Source organism: Stenella coeruleoalba (genome assembly GCF_951394435.1).
Source record: "Stenella coeruleoalba genome assembly, chromosome: 11".
Taxonomy (NCBI): Eukaryota; Metazoa; Chordata; class Mammalia; order Artiodactyla; family Delphinidae; genus Stenella; species Stenella coeruleoalba.
The window spans coordinates 95,969,025-95,989,640 of NC_137157.1; the positions used below are offsets into that span (position 1 = coordinate 95,969,025).

Sequence of the window (20,616 nt, forward strand, 5' to 3'; positions counted from 1 at the left end):
AGCAAATATGCAGCTAAGCCTGGGGCTTGGCAGTCGCGCGAGGCCGGGTCTCCTCGGCCCCTCTTGGGTTTGCCGTGGGACGATGTGGCGTCCCCACTGTGTCTGTCATCCCCTCTCTGTCTTTTCTTCTAACCCCAATCTCCTACTTGTACAGAAATAACAGCTGTACTTCCACCAAAGGCATGTGGCGTATTTACCAATTTCCTGTATTCTGAACAAAGGCAAAACAACAATACAACTTCCTACCACTAAACCGACTCGGCTGTTGTTTGGGTTGGGGTGAGTGCAGCAGGGCGGAGGCGTCTTGTTTCTCTCTGGTTCCTTTCTGATGGTGCCCTGCGCCGGAAGGGTGGCTTACGGGTGCTGTCGGTCTTCTCGAGATTCCACAGCTGGGTGCTGGCAGAGGAAGTGGTCTCCGCTCTCAGCCTCCGTGCCCGAAGCAGCCCAGCTCTTCAGGTGTGGGTGACAGGAAGCCACGGCAGGAAGCTGAGCGGGCATCTCACGGACAGACACCCGCAGATCTTCTTAGACATCTGCCGCCTCCTCCCTCCAGGTCCTGGGCCAGGCCCTGAGGAGGCCCCCAGGGGACACGCTCTGCTCCCCACCGTCCCCATGCATAGCCATCTTCTGCCAAGTCCCACTGTGCTGACCAGGCCCGTTTGAAAATGACTGAAAGGGGAGCTCTGTCCCCTGCGGCCAAGGCAGGGGTGTGTGCAGGTGTCCTGAAATGCCCAGCAGCTGTCCAAAGGTACAGGAGCTTAACGGCAGCTCAAGGTTACCCTGAGCGACTGCGGGGGGGGGCGCCCAGGGCCGCCTCTGAGGGTCTTCGTTTCACACCTCAAGCACTTTGCCAGCCAAGCGGCGGGGCGGGCCCCAGTGTGAGGAAAGACAGGAAAGTGGAAAAGCTTTGCTTCTGAGGACATGAGGGCTTTTACTGGGCCAGAGTTCAACGATTGTGCGTGGCCCTCCAACCCCCATCCTGTTCCACTGTCCCTCATCCGCTCCTTTCTTAATTTTTTTCTGCTATATTGTTCCTACCACCGCGCCTCAAACCTGGCTCATGTTTTAACCTCCACCCAGACCTCCTGCCTTCCTGCCACCCTCTCACCTCTTCACGCTTTCTCCCTTGGGTGTATCAGCCCAGGGCATGCAGTGAAGGAAGGCAGAGGCCTGCAGAAATCCAGCGCCACAGTCAGTGATCTGTGCCTTCTTCGTATCTTTCTCGGGGCCTCTTTGAGCTCTGGGACTCAGCTTCTGGGAGAATGTGACTCTCTCTTATATCTAAGGCAGGAGAGTGGCTACCCGGAGTGCCTCGGGGTCCTGGCAGGCCTTGGTGAGGTAGCTAGGAGATAACGGGAGGGAAGGAAGTTGGTGTCGGGGGGGTAAGCCCAGGAGCTGGGGGTGGGGGGCCAGCTGGAGCTCTGGATGCTTGCGTTTCATCCCTGGTCTGGGTGTGGCGGCACTTAGAGCAGCTGGTCTCCAAGTGAGTTCGGTCAGGGCCAGAGCCAAGGGTGCACAGGCTCACTCTTACCTTGGCGTCTCTGCAGTCCCAGGAACAGCAGTGCCAGGAGGAAGAGGCTGCTGGCAAAAAGGACTCCAAAGGCCGTCCTCTGCTCTGTAGGGGACAGAGGTGTGGACGGGGATCAGTGGCGGGAACCATACCGAGCCCTCATGTGCAGCGTCTGCCCCGGCAGAAAGGACAGGGCGCGTGCGCCTGCGTTCACGCGTCCCTGGCCGAGGAGCTCCCATCAGCTGTTTTCCTGCTCTCACCCAGGAACCAGCACACGGTGGCGCTGGGGCCTGCTCGGTGGACGTCCGTGTGTCACTCCACACAGAATGCTCTACCTCTTCCCACCTCAGGACAACTTTTTTTCAAACGGCTTTGCACGGGAGATTTAGTTTAGATTAGCTGGTGATAGTTAAACTGGAATTGTGTAAACCACTGGGAATGATGTAAGCTGAGGCAAAACCCCAGTTTCGGGGAAGCTTACAGCCTCATGAGACACCAAGCAAGGCATTTCGAGGTGCCGACTCTTTATGGTGTAGGACCTTTCGAAGACATTCTGTGGCCTCGGGATGAAGTTCCCGCTTGAAGGCCTGCTGTTATCTGCCCATCAGTAGCAGGAGCGGGGTTGAGGCTGTAGGGGAATCGCCTATTTTCCACATTTTCTGTTTGACCATTTCCTAGGCAGGTGACCTTGGGCAAATTACTGAACCTCTGCAAGTATCAGTTACTCATCTCTAAGATGGGAGGAGTGAGGACCTGTGGAGGCCCACATCTGAGGGCTCAGTGCCCTGCTGGCTTGACGCAGACGCTCAGCGAACACCATCACCTCTCAAACTTCACGGCCACAGCCCCCTTTCCCCACGCACCCTTGCCTCTAGCCGTGCAGGCCCCCCAGTTCTTTCTAGCCTGTTTGATAATGAGGCCTTCACACATGACGTCCCTTCGGTCCTGGTGTTCCCTGCCCCTGACCCAGCTCAGCCGGCTTGCAGGCCTCCCCGGGTCATCTTCCCTGACTGCCTAGTCTGTCCCTCCCACTGGGCTAAGCTCCTCGAGGGCAGGATGAGGAATTGTTCAGCCTTGGTCTCCAGCTCTCAGCAGTGCCTGGTACCCCAGAACTCGGGGGGTAATAAAGTCTTGGAGGACGGGGTGGGACCTCTGGAGGCTGTCACCTTGGGAAAGAAGCAGCCGACACTGTGGGAAGCAGAACAAGGCCAGAGGGCAGGAGCCGTGAGCCCAGGTGTGGTGGTGGGGAAAGGAGGGCACTCCCATACCTGGTGGGGCAACCCAGGTGTTGGCCCCCAGGGGCTCCTGCAGGGAGACGTGGGTGACTTGGCAGGTGTAAGTGGCACCCACAGAGCCAGGCTCTGCCGTCAGGGAGGAGGAGATGCTGTAGGTGCCTGCCATGCTCTGCCGGAGGTTGGAGAAGGAGGCACCAGAGACTGGGGCCGGGGCTCCACCCAGCTCCTCCCGGATCCACGTCACAGTCACATCCAGAGGGTAATAGCCAGTGACACTGCAGAGGAGGGTGGGCGGCAGAGCTTCGCTCGCCAAGCTCAGTCGTACTTTGGGGGCAGCTGGAAGAGAGGAGGAGAAGTAAAATCCCACAGGCATCACCGGGGCAGCAGAGGAGCCTAGAGCCTTCTCCTGCTGCACATAAGAGCAGGCTGTGGAGGTGGAAGTCCCCTCCTCAGTGAGGTGGCAGGCGGCGGGGGGACAGTGGTGGTGAGGGGCCTGCCTGGATGCACGACATAAGGGGGTAGGATTCCCACAGGTAACTGAAAAACAACAGCAAAACCAACTAAAGGTTGGCTTGCTTCTTAGCATCACCACAAGCCAGTGATGTTAGAGGCTGTCCTGTTGAGACAGGCCTCCCGGTCGGGCCGCTCCCACGCCTCTCCTCGCTTTGCTACTGCTCCTCCTTTGGACGTGGCCCAAAAGGACGGGGGTGACTGGAGGCAGCCGGCCAGTGCGGGGCAGCAGGATCCTGGGCTGGGAAACTTCTCAATGGAATTATCTAGAGCCCGACGGGAAACTCCACCTGATGCCATCTGCGCTTCTAGGATGCAGACGGCATTCAGGCTGTGGGAATGCAGTCTGCCTCTCAGGAAAGCGCCCTTGTGTTTGATCCCATTCTGGAAGACACTCTCAATAGGTACATCCCTTTCCCCCTCTTCCCGGCATAACTGAGTCCTGGCCTCACCTTGGACGTTGAGCTGGATGATCTGTTGAGCTCGGTACAGGGAGGTTGTGATCTCGCAGATGTAGGTCCCCTCATCCTTCAGAGTGAGGCTGGGTAGGGTGAGGGAGGCGTCCCCAGCCATGAGCAGCTGCTGAGGCTCCAGGGTGGCGCCCTCCCGCTTGGCCTGCCCCTGCCCCTGCCCCGTGGCCCAGCGGTACACCAGGTGGCCACTGCCCTTATGCTGCCGGTGCCACTCCACGCTGGTGATGCCCAAGCCTGGTGCCATGGAGAAGCCACAGTGCAGGGAGGTTGAGGACCCCAGCAGGAGATTCAGGGACGGGGTCTGTGTCGTCACCTGGAACTCCACTGTGGGAGAAAGAGGGTGATTGTGGGCCGCTCTCTCCTTGAGGCCACCTGATCTCTGAGCTGTGGCAGGCTCGGGGTGTGTTGAGAGGCAGCATGCATGCGTGGTACTCTTAACCATTTTGGAGTCACTTACCCCTTGCACAATCTGATGAAAGTTACAGACCAGGCAAATACATATGCAAAATTATGGCTTACTGGGACTTCCCTGGTGGTCCAGTGGTAAAGAATCCACCTTCCAATGCAGGGGACGCAGGTTCGATCCCTGGTCGGGGAACTAAGATCCCACATACTGTAGGGCAACTAAGCCCACGTGCCACAACTACAGAGCTCGCGTGCCTCAATGAGAGAGCCTGAGTGCTGCAAACTACAGAGTCCACGCGCCCTGGAGCCCACGTGCCACAACTAGAGACGGAAAACCTGCATGCCGCAACTTGAGAGAAGCCCACGCACCACAACGAAGATCCCGCATGCCTCAACGAAGACCCCGCATCCTGCAACTAAGACCCAATGCAGCCAAAAAAATAAAAGAAAAAATTTTATATAAATTTATAAAAAATTTTGGGTTACTGTTGACCCTCGGGTTAAGAACTACTGGAGTGGCTTCCCTGGTGGCTCAGTGGTTAAGAATCCGCCTGCCAATGCAGGGAACATGGGTTCGAGCCCTGGTCTGGGAAGATCCCTCATGATGCGGAGCAACTAAGCCCATGCGCCACAACTATTGAGCCTGCACCCTAGAGCCCGCGAGCCACAACTACTGAGCCTGCACGCCTAGAGCCCGTGCTCCGCAACAAAAGAAGCCACCGCAATGAGAAGCCCCCGCTTGCCGCAACTAAAAGAAAGCCCGCGCGTAGCAACGAAGACCCAACGCAGCCAAAAATAAATTTAAAAAAAAAAGAGCTACTGGAGTTGCAGTCAGCTTTCAGAAGCCCGGCTCTTCCATTTAACTCCCTCTTTGGCCTGGGCAAGCCCCTCAGTGTTGCCGACCTCATCTGCTTAGAGCAAGGCTGCTGAGGAGACTAAAGGAGACAGAGCTTAAATACACAGTGGTGGTGTGTGAGCCAAACGGGCTGAACCCCAGACTAATGAGGAAACAATCGGACAGGTCCCAATGCTGGGACATCTACAAGGCAGTGGCCCGGCCTCAAAATAGTTCAGGCTCTGAAGACTGTTCTGGAGTAAAGGAGGCTGAAGGGACGGGACAACTAAATACAACCCGCAATCCTTGTCTGAATCCTGGACTTCAAAAACCAAAGCAAACCCCCCAAGGCTATAAAGAACACTACGAGGGCGATTGGAGGAGTTTGAATTTGGACTTCATATTTGATAGTAGTATTGTATCAATTTTAAAATGCCTTAAGTATGACAATCAGGGGCGGACCCAGCCATGGTGGGGGAGGTGAGGATGGTCCGCCCTGGCAGGCAGGCAGGAGTGTTTGATCACTGACATGGTTCATAACTGCCAGTGTAGGCTGACGGTGAGGATACGTTCGTCCATTATCTGCACGCTGCACCCCCCTTACTGCCTGCACCCCGGGTAGACCACTCCCCACCTTGGGTTGCTGCCGAGGCGATGGTGTTATGATTATGGAGAACATTCATGTCTTTGGTTATAAACTAACACATGCTATGCATGGAAGCATTTGGGATGAAGTGTAGAGATGTCTGCAGTTTACTTTCAATTAGTTAAGCGGAGGGGAAGTGGAGAGAAGATGAGGGAGGGGGAAAGGATGTGCAACATGTTAACAACTGGTGAATCCAGGTGCACGGTATACAGGTGTTTATTATCCTTTCACCTTTTTCTGTAGGTTTGAAATATCCCAAAATAAATGGGGGCAATGCCTAGCTATGCTAGGACTACGGTTGACACTGGACAGACATGAGGACCCCTTTTTTGATGTAGCAGGATAAATTTAGGTTGGACCACAAAATAATCTGAGTGTTCTGAAGCTTTCTAAGGATACAAGGGTAGGCCCCTAATCTTCTCTGGATGTGGTTGTCTTTCTTGGAGGCAAAATATTGGATTCCATGAACTTTGCAGAAACCTATCATCATGTTCTCAATTTTCTGTGCCCTCTGAGATGTGCAAGGTTGGAGAGAGCAAGGACCAGGTTCTACTGATAGGAGATAATGAACAAATTCTGCGGGCCTGTGCTCTCCTCTCTCATCTTGACCAGGCTAGCTGTTCCCTGGGAAAAGCTGGCACTCTGCTCACTGAGACAGCTGTGGACAGCATATGCAGGTAGAGCATCACATGCCTTATTTCCTCAAGTCACCTGGCCAGGTGAAAATTATCCCCATTTGGGGTCTTTAGGAAGAAAGGACTGAGGCCTAGGGGACACCCTGAGATGACCAATGTGCACGGAGGTGGACTTGTCCCCTTCCTTCTCCTACTATTCCCCCATTTCTGACCCCTTTAAAAAAATTAAAACTTTCTTTCTGCTACTTTTCATTTTCTCACCTTCAGTCCGCACAGTCCCCTGGGGGCTCAGGGGCAGTTTCAGCATGGGATGCAAGACAGCCCCATTCTCAGCATCCCCAAGGGTCTTCATCACCATGGAGATACTAGGTCCCTCTCCAGGCACTAGCACGTTAGTGATGAACCAGGCTGCCGTCTCCACCGTGGCCTTGGGCCTGGCCTGGAGAAAATAGCGGGAGATCTCACAGGTCACCTCTTTGCCGCTGCAGTCAGCATGGAGCAAGGCCTCGGCCTGGGGAATCCGTATCAGGTTCACTGGGGGAGAAGAGGGCAGCACAGAGATGGAGCTGGATAGAGAACACCTGGGCTGATGGGAAGCAGGTGTGGGTGGGTGTCCTTGGGAACTGGGCTCAGGAACTGGAAGGAGCCCAGAAGGACTGGGACACAGGGTGGAGGGCTCTTACCTGAGGCCTCGAAGGTAATGAGTGGGTCGTCCTCGGCCAGTGTGCCCCCTTGGAAATCCGTGAGGCCTTCCAGCGAGCCGTCGTCCGGCACTGGCACCTGCTTCAGCACCAACAAGGCCTTCACCATGTTCTCACTGCTGGCGAAAGCTCCACGGTGCCCACCTTCCCCCATCAGGAAGCAGTCCAAGATCACGTCCACTGCCCGCCACTGCCTTTCTACTGCAGGGAACAGGCTGGGATGAGCACCCTCTTGCCCAGAAAGTTACTTCTATACTTGTCGAGTCATCAAGGGGTAATCTTCCCCGTTCCTAGCTGCCTCTGCGTCCAGCTCTGATCCTGTTTTACCCAGAACCAGCTTTCTGCGAAACACCTGCTTCTCCAGGTACATACTTCTTGGTGTGAATTATTTAAAGTCCTGATTTCCCTTGCTCAGAGGGATTTAAGAAGCTTATTTCCACCTATCGATGGAAAGCTATCTCTTCAAAGGAATTCTCAGCAAAAGCATATAAATGAACAAAACTGCATTGGGAGAGGAGACGGGCTTGGATGCTAGGGCGTTGGCAGCCGTCTCAACTTCCCAGTCAGCCCCCAGGGTCTGCTCGCTCCGTGCTTTTTACAGGTGGCCTTCCCCTCCCCCACCTCTGGGGAGCACCTACCCCCCTCCGTGATCTCCTAGCTAAGGGCCCCCCTTCCTCTCCTGAAGGTGTCCGCTCCCAGGCCAGCTCCCTCTCCTGTAGGCCAGGGGGCCCACCACATCCACCGAGGCGGCCCCTCATTCCTTCGTTTGGCCCTTTCCCCAGAGTTCTCAGTCTCTCTCCCCGGCACAACTGGTTCCTTCCGTTACCAGCCGCCCAGTCTTCCACCTCCTGGGCTTAGAAGGCGATTGGAAGCCATTCCCGGCCCCTTTCCCCTTCTGCGACCTCGGGGAGGGTGGCTACCTGATGCTTCTTTAACCCGACACGCCCCACCAGCCAGCCCCCGACTCACCGGCGTCTGCTGCCCCGGAGAGAGCCAAGCAGACCAGCAAGCACCACCCCTCGGAGCCCATGGGGGCTGCTCTCAGGCCCTCCTCCCCCGCCGCCCCTCCTCGTGCCCCGCGCCCGCCAGGTCCGGGCTGGAGAAGGGGCTCCAAACACGCCTGCCTGGCCGACCGCCTGGCCCCGTCAGTCCTCTCCGCCTACTTGGCTTTCGCTTTCACTTTGAGGAAGTGTCACCGAGGCTGCCTTGGCCTCCGGCTGAAGCCATTGGTGCTGGAGCCAGAGTCTGCTCACTGTTCTTTCCTTCCACCTTCTCCTCCGCAAAAAAAAATCCCCCGGTGATTTCAGGACCTGACTTCACCGCGTGCGCCCTTTTGCTCCCGACCAGCCCCAAGAAAGTCGAGATAAGGGACAGGAGGCAGGGTGGAGGAAGGGAGGGACTGACAACAGACTCAGCTCCCAGGTAGCCGTGACCTTTCCCCACTTTCTGTAGGCGCCTTACCTGCCCGCCCCCGCCCCCGCCCTCGCCCCCGCCCCAACCCGCGTGGGCCCCAGCGCGCCTGCGCGGGAGAAAGCTCCGCCCTCAGATCGCGGGTCAGCGAGGAGGGTGGGTGTGGCCTGCGTGGGGAGACTGAAATCTCAGAGCTGGAAAGCTGCAGGCGCCTCTTTATTTTGTCGAGTTTCTAGGTCAGCGGTACACCACGTGGGCCTACCGTAGGCGGAAGTATGTCTTCCACCTGGAGCCCTAGCCCTCTTGCAGCACAGGGGTGCAGCGGACACACTCGGGCTCCCGCTTCCCGCCCCCCACCTCGTTCCCCTGGGTCCTCGCCACTGCCAGTCTCGAAAAGGCACACAGGACAGTTTCCCAAGTTGGCACACACGAAAGGGTCCCGATGAGAGGGTAGTGCGGAAATTGGAGGTGCCGGCTCTCGATCCCCCTGGATGGCGGGTGGGTTGAGATGGAGGCTAGGACTTGACTGCAGTGACGGCCCCCCTCCGCCGAGCGCTGGCTCAGGGGTAGGAAGCGGGCTCTGGTTTTCGGTAATCCTCCTGAATGGGGATGGCACTGCCCTCCTCCTCCCTGGGGCAGCTGTAAGGACAAGGCTCTGCAGGCGCCACTGGACCTTCTGTCGTGTCTGAAGAGGGAGAATCAGATGAGTGTTGATCGGCGGTGGAGGATGGGTGAAGGGAGAAGAGGTGAGCAAAGGCGGGCTGTCAGGAGGGCCCCAGCTTACAGGAGGGGAAGAGAGGCCACAGGGTGCTAAAGATGGAGCTGGAGAGATTCAGTGAGGTTCCAGATAGGGAGGCAAAGCCGAGATGGTGGGGTGGGGTGCAGAAACCTGAATTTTGTCTCTTACTTAATCTATATTTTCTTTGTTGATGGAGGAACAGGGCTCCGACTATGGTGAAAGCAAGAAACATTCCAGAGAGGAGCACAAAGATGCGGATGCAATCCGTGCTGCACAGGGACCTTTGGGCTGTGATGGGATGGGCAGGGGTCACAAGGGGGTTTGGGGGAGGGCCTAGCCCTTGACTCCCCTCAGCCCAGCCCTCTGTCACCCCTGCCTCTCCCCTTTCCCCACCTTCCTCCCCTGCCCCCACCATTGGACCACGTCCTTTCCTAATCCCTGGACTCTGCTTCTCCCTCTTCTTACCCCTGTTCCTAGGAGCTTTCTGGCTGGCTTCCCTCCTGGACCCTCCTGTGTGCATTCTCTCTCTTGGGGTGGGGAGTGGGGAGAAAACTCACGTGACCAGTGGGTAGAGAGAGTTGGGGCAGGCAGCCACCTGGAATCAGCCAGAGTCCGCATATGCTGGCCTGTCCTGGCCTCTGGTACCGCTGGAAAAACAGAGACAAGATGGGCAGCCGCAGGGGGCCCCAGAGGGCACAAGGCTAGGCTGAAGGCCTAAGCGAGCCTGGGGGTGCGAAGGCCGAGACAGGCGGACGAGGCAACGTATGTGGGGCTGGGCATGGGAGAGGCGGTGCTGGTTGGGGTGTGACCCTTACCCCCAGTGACCAGACAGAGGGTTGCCTAGAACTTACCTTTAGCATAAGGTGAGCGGGAGGGTTGTGGGTGTGGGCCTGGGGCCTGGGCTGGACCAACACACTCTGTACACTCCTTGTCCCTGCACTGCCAGCCCTCAGGGCAGGCACACTCCGAGTTGGCGGTGAGGGAGCAGTTTCGAATGAGAAGACCTGGCGACAGAGGAGAGGGAGGGAACACACAGGGTCCACTGGCTTAATCCCCTCCCTCGCCTCCCAGGCCTGCCCCTCCCCCACTGTCATCCAGTGCCTTTGCCACTTGTGTTATTGTTATTCAAGAAAAACTCGGACCTTTTAGAAAATTCACGGTTCAGAAGTGGAAACAGCTTACATGATTTTTCCTCTCACTCACTGATGCATTTAGAACTGCTTATTGAAGTATACTTATAGAGAGGTATGCATGTCACAAGTGTAAAGCTTGAGAACTGGGATGAATTGGACTCACAGGTGTAACCAGCACCAGATTAAGAAACAAGATGACCAGTCGTGTTCCTTTTTAGTCACTAACACCGTCCCCACCAAGAATAGCTACTGACTTCCTAACACCACAAGTTGGTTTTGCCAGTTTTTGACCTATATGCATGAATCAAGCGCGTGTGCTCATTCGTGCCTGGTTGCTTTTACTCAGCTCTTTGTGAGATTAATCCAGTGTTGAGTGTGATTGCAAATCGTTCATTCTCACTGCCATCTAGTGTTCCCCTGTGTGAATACAACACCATTTATTCATCCGTTCTACTGTTGGTGTGTGTTTGGGTAGTTTCCAGTTTTTAGCAATTGGAAATGGTGCTGCTGTGGTCCCCAATAGGTTTTTAACTTTACTGATATCCTTTGCCTCTAAAATATAATTTGTATTCAAGTGTAGAGGTCAGGTGCTGGGTGGCTGCCAATCGGTGATACTGGGGGAGGTAGGTAGGAAGGGCGCCGCATGGGTTTGGGTTCATGGGTGTTTGGGGGTGAGAAGAGACGTGTGACTCTGGGGAAGGTGGCACCCGGATGTGGGCCAGGCCTGAGTGGGAGCCTGGTGGGGCAGGGTGCACTCATGAGAACCCAGGGAGAGGAGCCCTGACAGGTGGGAGAGGGGTGCAGAAAGGGACGTCTGAGGATACCAAAGACTACCATCAACCCTCCCAATTTCTTTAATGTGCGCCTTTTGTCAGGAAAGGGTGTAAATTCCTTCTCATCTTTATGCCCCTGTGGCATCTCCTTTCTGAATTCTGACTCATGGTTGCTACTAGAACTTGGTTTCCTTGTGGCTCACCAGGAATTGTGAGCCAGCCTGGATAAGGATCTGCACAGGAAGAGCAGTGATGGAGGAGGGAACGGTGGTGGTGGAGATGGAAATAGGTAGGGAAGGTGAAGAAGATCAGGGAGGGTATCTGCCCAAAGGGATGGGAAGGGTTAAAGAAGGGGCTGGGATTGGTTAAAAAATGAGTGAAGTACCATTGTTTTCAGTGGAGTCTACAGAAACCTGGGAGTTCTCTTCGCCATGTACAACCTGTGCACAGAATTCCATGCTGATTGCAGGCACTTGTCCATCTTACAGATGGGAATACTGAGGTCCAAGAGGACCAAGCCCATTCAGCCTCTTTCCAGTGCCCTGGAGTCCTGCAGCCAGGTGCTGCCTGAGTGCTTCAGGGATCTGTGGGCTGAATCTCACAGAGGAGGATCGTGGGCTGGGCTGGGCTGGAGCAGAGTGGAGGGAGCTCCGACTGGCTCAATATTAGGAAAAGGCCTTCTACTGGGGCCTGCAGAGTGAGTTGGGGAGGCTTTGACTAAAAAAAAAAAAAATCCCCATCTTGCCCAGATTGTTGCCAAGAAGAGAGAAGCACCCATGAACAGTCATATCTGTAAGTTAAGTAGACTGAGGAATGCCTCTGGTGTATTTCTTATGTTGCCGTTTGACTGATTTGCAGCAACAAACCCTTGTATTTATTTTCAAGAATACAGTATTAAAAGGCCTAGTCAGTCATTTACAGGCGAGTAATGTGGTTCAGCTAAATCGTCCTCAAAAGTGTCCTGCTGGAGAATATTTGTTCAAAGGGGCCACTTTAGATCTGCTGATCTATGTACACTTGTACATACATAGTTTCTAAAATTCTAGCTAAAACAGAGAAATGATGAAAGTGTTCATAACCCAGCTGCTGATATTTCATTTCTTAGTTTTAAAAAAGATGAAATTACAAAATACATAAAGACACAAGCCACATACACATTCATTCTCCTGAATTGGCTTTTGGACAAAAAGAGGGTGTTATCCACTGACTGGGATCGTTATGTCCTTAGAAAGGTGTATTCCAATTTCCAGACCAATATGCACTCTGAGAATACGGCCCGTTCATCAGTGGGGAGAGGCTTGTCTAAGATCTCGGCTCCTACAGCAACTTCCTACTTTGTATTGTCTTGATCCTAGCCATAGACCCCTTCTCAGCAGACCCTCAAACTCTGCTTGCCCCTTCCCTGAATCACTTCACAGCTCTCCCTACCACATCAACACACACCGCCCAGGGCGCCCCGTTTCCCACCACGGGCTCCACTTGCCGTAGCCTTGAAGCAACTGAAGCTCCTACTTGCCCCCTCTTTGCTTCTCCATACCCACTTTGCTCCCCAAATGCTTGCCCATCTCACCAGAGTTACAGTGCCGGCAGCTCTCACAGTGGGGCCGGGTATGGTGGTCTGGTGAGAAGGAGACCCCCGGTGTACACGGATCGCATTGAGTAGCCTTTTCATGCTGGTCACATTCCTTCACCAGGAACGTTCCTGTGAGCAGAGGTCCAGGGTCAAAGCCCAAGGAAGGCCGCTCCCTCACCCTCTTCAAGGTGCTGCCTCCTGGCCTCTGCAGGATTCTGCTCCTTGCTTGAGCTCAGACTCCCTCCCTGCGTCCCTCCACCCCAAGCCTGGTCCTCTCTCTCCATACTCAGCTAGACCCTGGCAAGGCCTCCTCTTACCTGGCTCGCACATCCGGCAGCACCGTTCTCCCTGAGCCAGGTAATGCTTTTCCGGACACCTCTTGGAGGCTGGGGTCGCTGAGAGCACTGCCAGGGGCCCCAGAACCCACAGCCAGCAGGGAGGTGGCCGGGCCATGGCTACTGCCCGGGGAGCTCTTCCCGCCCTGGCTGCCGACTTCGGGCCTTGGGGGAGCTGGTACCTGCCCAGCCAGGCGCTGGTGCCTCTTCTTTGCACCTCCCGGGCCTGTTTTCTTGGAGTGGTCCCCGAGTTGGGTGGCAGGCTGACCTTTGATGCAGTTGAAGTTCTACTGTAGCTGTTTCTCGCTCAGGCAGCTACCGCCACCCCTCCCCCTTTCCCATGCGCTGGGTGCTGGGAGAGCATTAAAGGGGAAACTGTCAGAAGACCTGCTCTCTTCAAAGACGCCCCCAACACGCCAGCCGCTCCGTGGCCTCTGTCTCTCTTCCGCTCGTGAAGAATTTAACTCTGCCTGCAGCTTTTATAAAACGTTGGATGCACAGGGACACGCACGCTCCTATTCAAGCACCTGCACACGAAGATGCCCACGTTGCCCCCTGTTCACAGCTGCGTGTCCCCACGCCTCTTCCCACACCACTTCTTACACCAAGGTCAGCGGTTTAGGGAAGGAAGGGAAACCAGAACTGAGTGCGGGTCCGCACACTCTTATCTGAAACTCTTGGGGATGGGATACATTCAGAATTTTTCAGATTTGGGAAGAAACCAGCATCACACGACACCCTCACGGGGCTGGAGCAGCGCTCACCACCAAGCACAGCGTTTCTGCAGCAAAACTGTTGACTCTTTCAGTGGGGTGGATAACAGCTATAGCCAGCCTCGCATCAACTGACGTCTGGTTTCACGGCCAAAAGAGTTTGCTATGGGATTGATTGTTCAGAATTGCAAACGAGGGACTTAAACCTGTGTCTCCTCTCTGTCGGGCTGTCTGTTAGGAGCTCACACATGATCGTTTAACCTTCCTGCCAGCCTGTGGTACGGGTGCCACCCATTCCCAGCTGGCCTCCCTCACCCTACTATCATTTTTTTTTTTTTTTTTTTTTTTTGCGGTACGCGGGCCTCTCACTGCTGCGGCCTCCCCCGTTGCGGAGCACAGGCTCCGGACGCGCAGGCTCAGCGGCCATGGCTTACGGGCCCAGCCGCTCCGTGGCATGTGCGATCTTCCCGGACCGGGGCACGAACCCGCGTCCCCTGCATCGGCAGGCGGACTCTCAACCACTGCGCCACCAGGGAAGCCCACCTTACTATCATCTTTGTCCTCCCCTTCCCACCTCTGGCTGTGTTCGCCATTGGTCCTGGAGCACCTGGGCGTCTTCTCGCCCAGCCTTGGGCACTTGGGATTAAATGTTGATCCTGTGGGTCATTGTTTCCCTATTTCTGTGGTTCTCCTGGGAAGACTGACTTGGGGATATTGGAAATAGCTGGACTTTCCCCTCTTTGAGTCCCAGGAACACCTGGGTCATACGGCCCACCCACCGCCCGCCCCCCCCACCCCCTTTCCCCAGAGACTGGCTTGTTTCTCCAGGCCATTTTTTCATTCAGGGGCTTTGCCATTGTTTCCACACTGCTCATAAAATCTCACACCCCTGGGGCTCCTCTGTTAGATCTGTTCTCTGTCTCATTCTTCGGTTTCCTTTGTCTTCATTTTTTCCATCCTCCTGTCTTTCCCCAACTTCCTCTACTCTTCAGGACGGTCCTCTCAAGTGGGAAGCCACACAGGGGTGTGATTTGAAGAGTTACTTGTGCAAAACCATCCTTTTGGCGATATCTGGCCGGGTGCCTGAATTCCCTCCTCAGAGGGCGTTACCCTTGGGACCTGAGGATTTTGCTGTCACCAACAGTCCTGCCCGCATTCCCAGATTATGGTCTATATCTTCACTGTTAGTCTTTTTTTTCGCCACACGGCTTGTGGGATCTTAGTTCCCCGATGAGGGACTGAACCCAGGTCCTTGGCAGTTAGAGCTCGGAGTCCCAACCACTGGACTGCCAGGGAATTCCCTTCACTGTTAGTCTTAAACTTCAAGGCGGGCATGGAGAGACATGTGGGGATGCAGGAGACCCTGGAAGGATGATAAGGTGTTGGGGACCTTTAGGGAGAAACTTGCCAAAGGGGGAATTGAGGATGCGGATAGCTAACAGCCTCTACTAGACCCTGGGCTCCCCCACGGGGGGTCTCCGTTCTCTGGGTCAAGGCCCATTCCCTCCTCTACTCATCACTTCTCTGGGCAGCTGGGGGGAGGGTAGGAGCAGGGTCTGCCTGGCTCTCCTGGAGAACCGCTGGCCAGGAGGAGGAAAGCCAGCTTTCTGGCCCTCTTTTCTGGATGAGTGGAACGACTTCATCTGCCTTCTGTGCTTTTTGCACCAACTTCTGGTGGGCCTTGGCCTGTCCTGGCCTGGCCCCCTGGACCGGACAGCCTTAACTCTTCTCTACAGACCCTGCAGGTGCAGCCTGCTAACCTCTCCCCACCAAGTCCTCCACCATCACTTTCTCTTTGGGGTTCAGCTTCTCCCACTCCCGGCTGGGCCGAGATACACGGCCTCTTCCCAGCAACTCCCTCCCTTTCTTGCATCTATGGAGACAGGCCCACAGAAGCCCTTCACCTCTGACAAGTTTCATTAGTTTTGAGAAGGTAATCTGGAGCAGGGGAGGTAGCCTGGATGTCAGCTGGGGTCCCCTTTCTCCTTATCCCTAGACAAGACACCCCGCGTCTTCCGGCCAGGGCAGGTCCCGGGCAGAGTGGGAAGAGGCAGTGCTGTGGACTTGCACGGATTCCAGTGGGTCCGGTGTGATGGTCGCTTCTGCTTCCTCTTTCAGCTGAAGCCTTGTGCCTGCCTCTTTGCTCCTGAGAATTCCCCGTACCTCTGCCCCGCCACAGGCCCCAGGTTGGGGACGCAGGGCTCTCTTGAATTTTCCTCGGAACCAACCATAAGCAGAAATCTGTTAGGTGTGGCAGAATTTTGCCGAAGCTTTAGATCTCATAAGGATACAAGTTAAATTGCATTTTGGATATTCTGGTTCTTAATGGTCCTTCCCACGAAGCAGTAGGTGCACCGAGCATCCTGGCTGTCCTCTCTCCTCCTTTTGCCACAGACCGCCTTTCAGAAACCTGTCAGGCAGCACCCCTCCACTCTCTTCAGTCCCTCATCCCCACATCAGTCTTGGCCCTTTATAAATCTGTAAGCAAGTCCTCAGCGGAACTAAACTCTCCCTTAGCAGGAAGTTCTGTTCTATTACATAGGCATCAGAAATCGTATTCCCCAGTCTCATCAACCAAACCCTTAGTTTTTCTAGTCGTCTTTGTCTTCCACTCCATTCCTTCTTCTCCCGACCCCCCAGGCCCCCAACACCTTAGATACTCCTTCCCAGCAAGGCTTTGAGAAACAAACTAGGCAGGACAGTGGGGTGGGCTGCTTAAGGGTCTGGGTGCTCACATCCCAGCTCTGTAGTTTGCACCCCTGGGACTCCTCAGTCTGGGTGACACAGGGGACTGACCAACTCTGGGCAGTTCTTCCAACCTCTGACCACTTTTCAGTATCTCAATCCCAGCTCCTAGTGTCTCCCAGCATGTAAGGCACCTACTACACATGAGATGGTCCAGCCTCAGCTTTGTTCCCTGGCAGTTCTATCTACAATTATAACATCGAAGTTTTGGAGGGCCCAAGGCCACACTGACCTTGTAAATTCCACTCCTCGTCCATTTGACAGGTATTTGTTGCATGTCCATTGTGTGTCAGGTCCCATCTAAGTAATGGGACACAATGATGAAAAAAAATAAACAACTGGTTTCTGCCCTTGTGGAGCTGACACAACAGTAAGAGGCAGACATTGATCAGGTAATCTCTAAGACACATGTGAAGTTCTTAGCGATGGCCATTATGGCCACACCGTGAAGGGGAAGTCAGGGTGCAGGGATGGGAGGGCTGGTGGGTGTTTCAGCCAGGAAGTAAGGTTTAGCTGAGGTATGTGGGCTCTGAGCTCTCACCTACTTGAGAATTGTTTCTTCCTTTGGTTTGGGTTTCCAGACACCACCCTATTCTTCCTTTGACCACTTCTCTTCTTTTGATCAGTGGTAGTTTTTCTTTTCTTAAATACAGATTATATAAAATAGGGGTGATCTGTCCCTTGAAGGCTTGGTAGAATTGTGTGTGTGTGTGTGTGTGTGTGTGTGTGTGTGTGTGTGTGTTTATTTTGAGCATAGGTTTTTCACTACTGATTTCAGATTTTCAGTTTCTTCTGGAGTCAGTTTTGGTAGGCTATATTTTTCTGGGAGATTGTGTATTTAATCTGTTTTAGATGTATGGCCATAAATGTTTAAAATCACCACTAGATCTGTAGTTATTTTCTCTCCCAATATTTGTTTATAATTTCTCATTTTTTCTTGATACACTTTGCCAGAAATAAGTCTAATTTATTTATTCCTTCAAAGAACCACCTTTTGATTTCATTATTTCCCTATTATTATTATTATTTTTTGCAGTACGCGGGCCTCTCACTGTTGTGGCCTCTCCCGTTGCGGAGCACAGGCTCCGGACGCGCAGGCTCAGCGGCCATGGCTCACGGACACAGCCGCTCCGCGGCATGTGGGATCTTCCCGGACCGGGGCACGAACCCGTGTCCCCTGCATCGGCAGGCGGACTCCCAACCACTGCGCCACCAGGGAAGCCCCTATGTCATCCTTTTTTTATGTAAAAAATTAGAAGTGAAAATGGAAAAAAATGTTGAACGATTATTGATAAGACTCAAATTCCCTCTGCTCGATCTCCTCCCCTCAGCCCTGGTCCTGGTCCTGGTCCTCTCCCTGCTCCCTCAGGGGTAATCACTGTTTCAGGTTAGTGGGCGTTCTTGCAGAACTTTTTCTAAACAAACAAATTATATGTGTGTGTTTTATTATTTAGGAACGTTCATGGCCCCAAATGAGGGAAGACCCCTTTCCCTTGTTAGGCTGTTGTTAATAAACAGGTTCTTTTTTTATAGCGGGGAATGAAAGTTCAGACCCCCCCAGAGACAGAAATCTATCAGCAAAAAAAACAGATGGATTTTTCCAGTGAAGTCCATTTTATTTCCTACTTAAAATATTATTAAGCAAAAATGAAATATTTCTCACTTTCTTTTCACACCCTCTCCTACTGAGGACCCTCTGTTTGAATTTCTCAAAGCAGGGAAGACCTCTGGTCTCCGGGGAGGTGGGCGAAGAACCTCTTGCACAGCCCGTGGTCACTACTTCTCCCCGGTGAGGGGCTTACCCCCGCCTTTTATAACTGAGATGGTTGTTGGCAAGGACACCTAATTTTCGCTTTCTCTTTCTTATTTGGGAATGGGAAGGCACCTCTGTTCTCTAAAGGAAATACTATACAAGCCGGCAGTAATTCTCCTAACACAGAGCCAGAAAGAAAGCCTATGGAACGAGTCATGCGTTGGTTCTCTGTACTCGTTAAAAATGATCTCTTGGAAATGAAACAGCCCAAGCCTGGCAGTTCCATGTTCTTCCTGTGTTGCTTTTAAAAGTCCATCTTTTTCCAGATAAAGAAAGGATTGTTAATTGGCCTGGTACCCCAGCCTGCCGGGAAGAATTCTCCAAGGGCCCAGCACACTTGCGTTTTGGGTTGTGCTTTGTTTTTTCATAAATGTTACATAGTACACATCCTTCTAAAATTTGCTTTGTAAACCCAGTAATACGTCTTGGAGATCATTTCACCTTATACATGTAGAACTACTACTCATTTCGATAGAGAATGGATGTATGTAGGCTTTTTAGCCATTCTCCTGTTTATGAATACTTAGCTTTTCCCCCAGCATTTCACTATTACAAGTGCTGTCGCATAGCATCTGCTACTTCTCTGTGCTTGTGAGAGTGTCGCTTTAGAATAAATTCTGGGCACTGGAATCGCTGAGTCATAGGATATGCACATTTTTCACTTTAATAGGTGCTGGCGAGTTGCTCTCCAAAGTGGTTCTACCAATTCACACATCCAACAGCCTTGAGAAGAGAGCACGTCTGCTCACATCCTGCCAGCCTTTCATATTAGCAAACCATTTCAGACAGTCGACTGGGAGGAAAACGCTGCCTCACTGTTGTTCAGTGTACATCCTTCTGATTACCAGCGAGCCCCAGCATCTTTCCATGATCATTGGCCGTTTGTATTTCCTCTTTGTGACAGATATCTTTTCTCCCTGGGTCACCACCAGTGTCCTCAAGTCCACTCTCGGCTCTTGCCTACAAAAATCCTGTTTCGGGGGCTTCCCTGGTGGCGCAGTGGTTGGGAGTCCGCCTGCCGATGCAGGGGACATGGGTTCGTGCCCAGGTCCGGGAGGATCCTGCATGCCGCGGAGCGGCTGGGCCCGTGAGCCATGGCCGCTGAGCCTGCGCGTCCGGAGCCTGTGCTCCGCAACGGGAGAGGCCACAGCAGTGAGAAGCCCGCGTACCGCAAAAAAAAAAAAAAAAAAAAAATCCTCTGTTTTGGGACCCAACCTGCAGGGCCTCTGCCAGTTCCGTGGATCCCTTTGGATGTTTGCCATCCGCTCTAGGGGCTGAGACAAGCCTCCCTGTGGTGGGCGAGATCACTCCTATCCTTGCTACAAACCTCCAGAGACTTCAGATCTGCGCGGAGTTGGTATCCCTTACCTCATTTGCAAGATGCCAGTGGGACTCAGGGAACCCCCAGACCCTTCTGCTTCAGCACCAGACGTCTTCCTAAGACTACACTTTCTTCTGGCCCAGACTGAAGGGCAACCTGGTGCATGTTGACTCTAAAAATTGAGATAAAATTCAACGTTTTAAGCGTTTTATAATGTACAATTCAGTGGATTTTAGGATTTTTCCCAACGTCGTGCAAATAGCCCACTATCTAATTCCAGAACATTCCCATCTCCCCTAAAAGAAACCTCAGACCCACTAGCAGTCAGTCCTACTCTTCCCGTCCCCCATCTCCAGGCAATCATTAATCTATTTTTTAAATACATTTATTGTATTATTTACTTGGCTGCGTTGGGTTTTTGTTGCTGCGCACGGGCTTTCTCTAGTTGTGGTGAGCAGGGGCTACTCTTCATCGCGGTGTGCGGGCTTCTCATTGCGGTGGCTTCTCTTGTTGCAGAGCACGGGCTCTAGGCACGCGGGCTTCAGTAGTTGTGGCATGCGGGCTCAGTAGCTGTGGCTCACGGGCTTAGTTGCTCCGTGGCATGTGAGATCTTCCCAGACCAGGGCTTGAACCCATGTCCCCTGCATTGGCAGGCGGATTCTTAACCACTGCGCCACCAGGGAAGTCCCTATTAATCTATTTTTGATCTGTATGGCTTTGCCTATTCTCACCATTTCATATAAATGGAGTCATACATGGTCATCTGACTGGCTTCTTTCACTTTAACATAATATCTTCAAGGTTTATCCGCGTTGTGGCATGATTCAGCTACTTCATGATTTTTATGGCTGAATAATATTCCATTGTACGGATATCCCACATTTTGTTTATCCATTTATCAGTTGATGAACGTTTGGGTTGTCTCCACTTTTTGGCTGTTATGAAGGATGCTGCTATCAACATTCATGTACAAGTTTTGTTTGAACATATGTTTTGAATTCTCATATTCCTATGATTGGAATGGCTGGGTCATATGTTGATTCTGTGTTTAGCTTCTTAAGGGACTGACAAACTTTTCCACAGTTTGAACCATTTGAACCAGTTGACAATC

General features: G+C 53.3%; 2 protein-coding genes across 4 annotated transcripts; both read right to left on the reverse strand.

The window, feature by feature from the left end:
• TAPBPL (TAP binding protein like) lies at window positions 1–8,384 on the reverse strand. Of its 3 annotated transcripts, none has more exons than XM_079936654.1 (7): window positions 7,920–8,384; window positions 6,933–7,148; window positions 6,511–6,783; window positions 3,708–4,052; window positions 2,779–3,081; window positions 1,532–1,615; window positions 1–1,342 (listed from the first exon to the last, which is right to left on the reverse strand). In XM_079936654.1, the coding sequence occupies exons 1-7, from the start codon at window positions 7,978–7,980 to the stop codon at window positions 1,299–1,301; spliced, it is 1,326 nt and encodes a 441-aa protein (XP_079792780.1). In that variant the 5' UTR covers window positions 7,981–8,384; the 3' UTR covers window positions 1–1,298. The 3 variants fall into 3 exon arrangements, with proteins under 3 accessions (XP_079792780.1, XP_079792779.1, XP_079792781.1); XM_079936653.1 differs by having other exon boundaries at window positions 4–1,342; window positions 6,933–7,151; XM_079936655.1 differs by having other exon boundaries at window positions 6–1,342; window positions 6,933–7,151; window positions 8,114–8,384.
• A 205-nt stretch (window positions 8,385–8,589) lies between these two features.
• On the reverse strand, window positions 8,590–13,353 carry CD27 (CD27 molecule). The gene is made up of 6 exons (XM_079938181.1): window positions 12,896–13,353; window positions 12,576–12,707; window positions 9,951–10,103; window positions 9,657–9,746; window positions 9,268–9,387; window positions 8,590–9,045 (listed from the first exon to the last, which is right to left on the reverse strand). Exons 1-6 carry the CDS (start codon window positions 13,029–13,031, stop codon window positions 8,921–8,923), a joined length of 756 nt encoding a protein of 251 aa, XP_079794307.1. The 5' UTR covers window positions 13,032–13,353; the 3' UTR covers window positions 8,590–8,920.
• Between the last annotated feature and the right edge of the window lie 7,263 nt (window positions 13,354–20,616).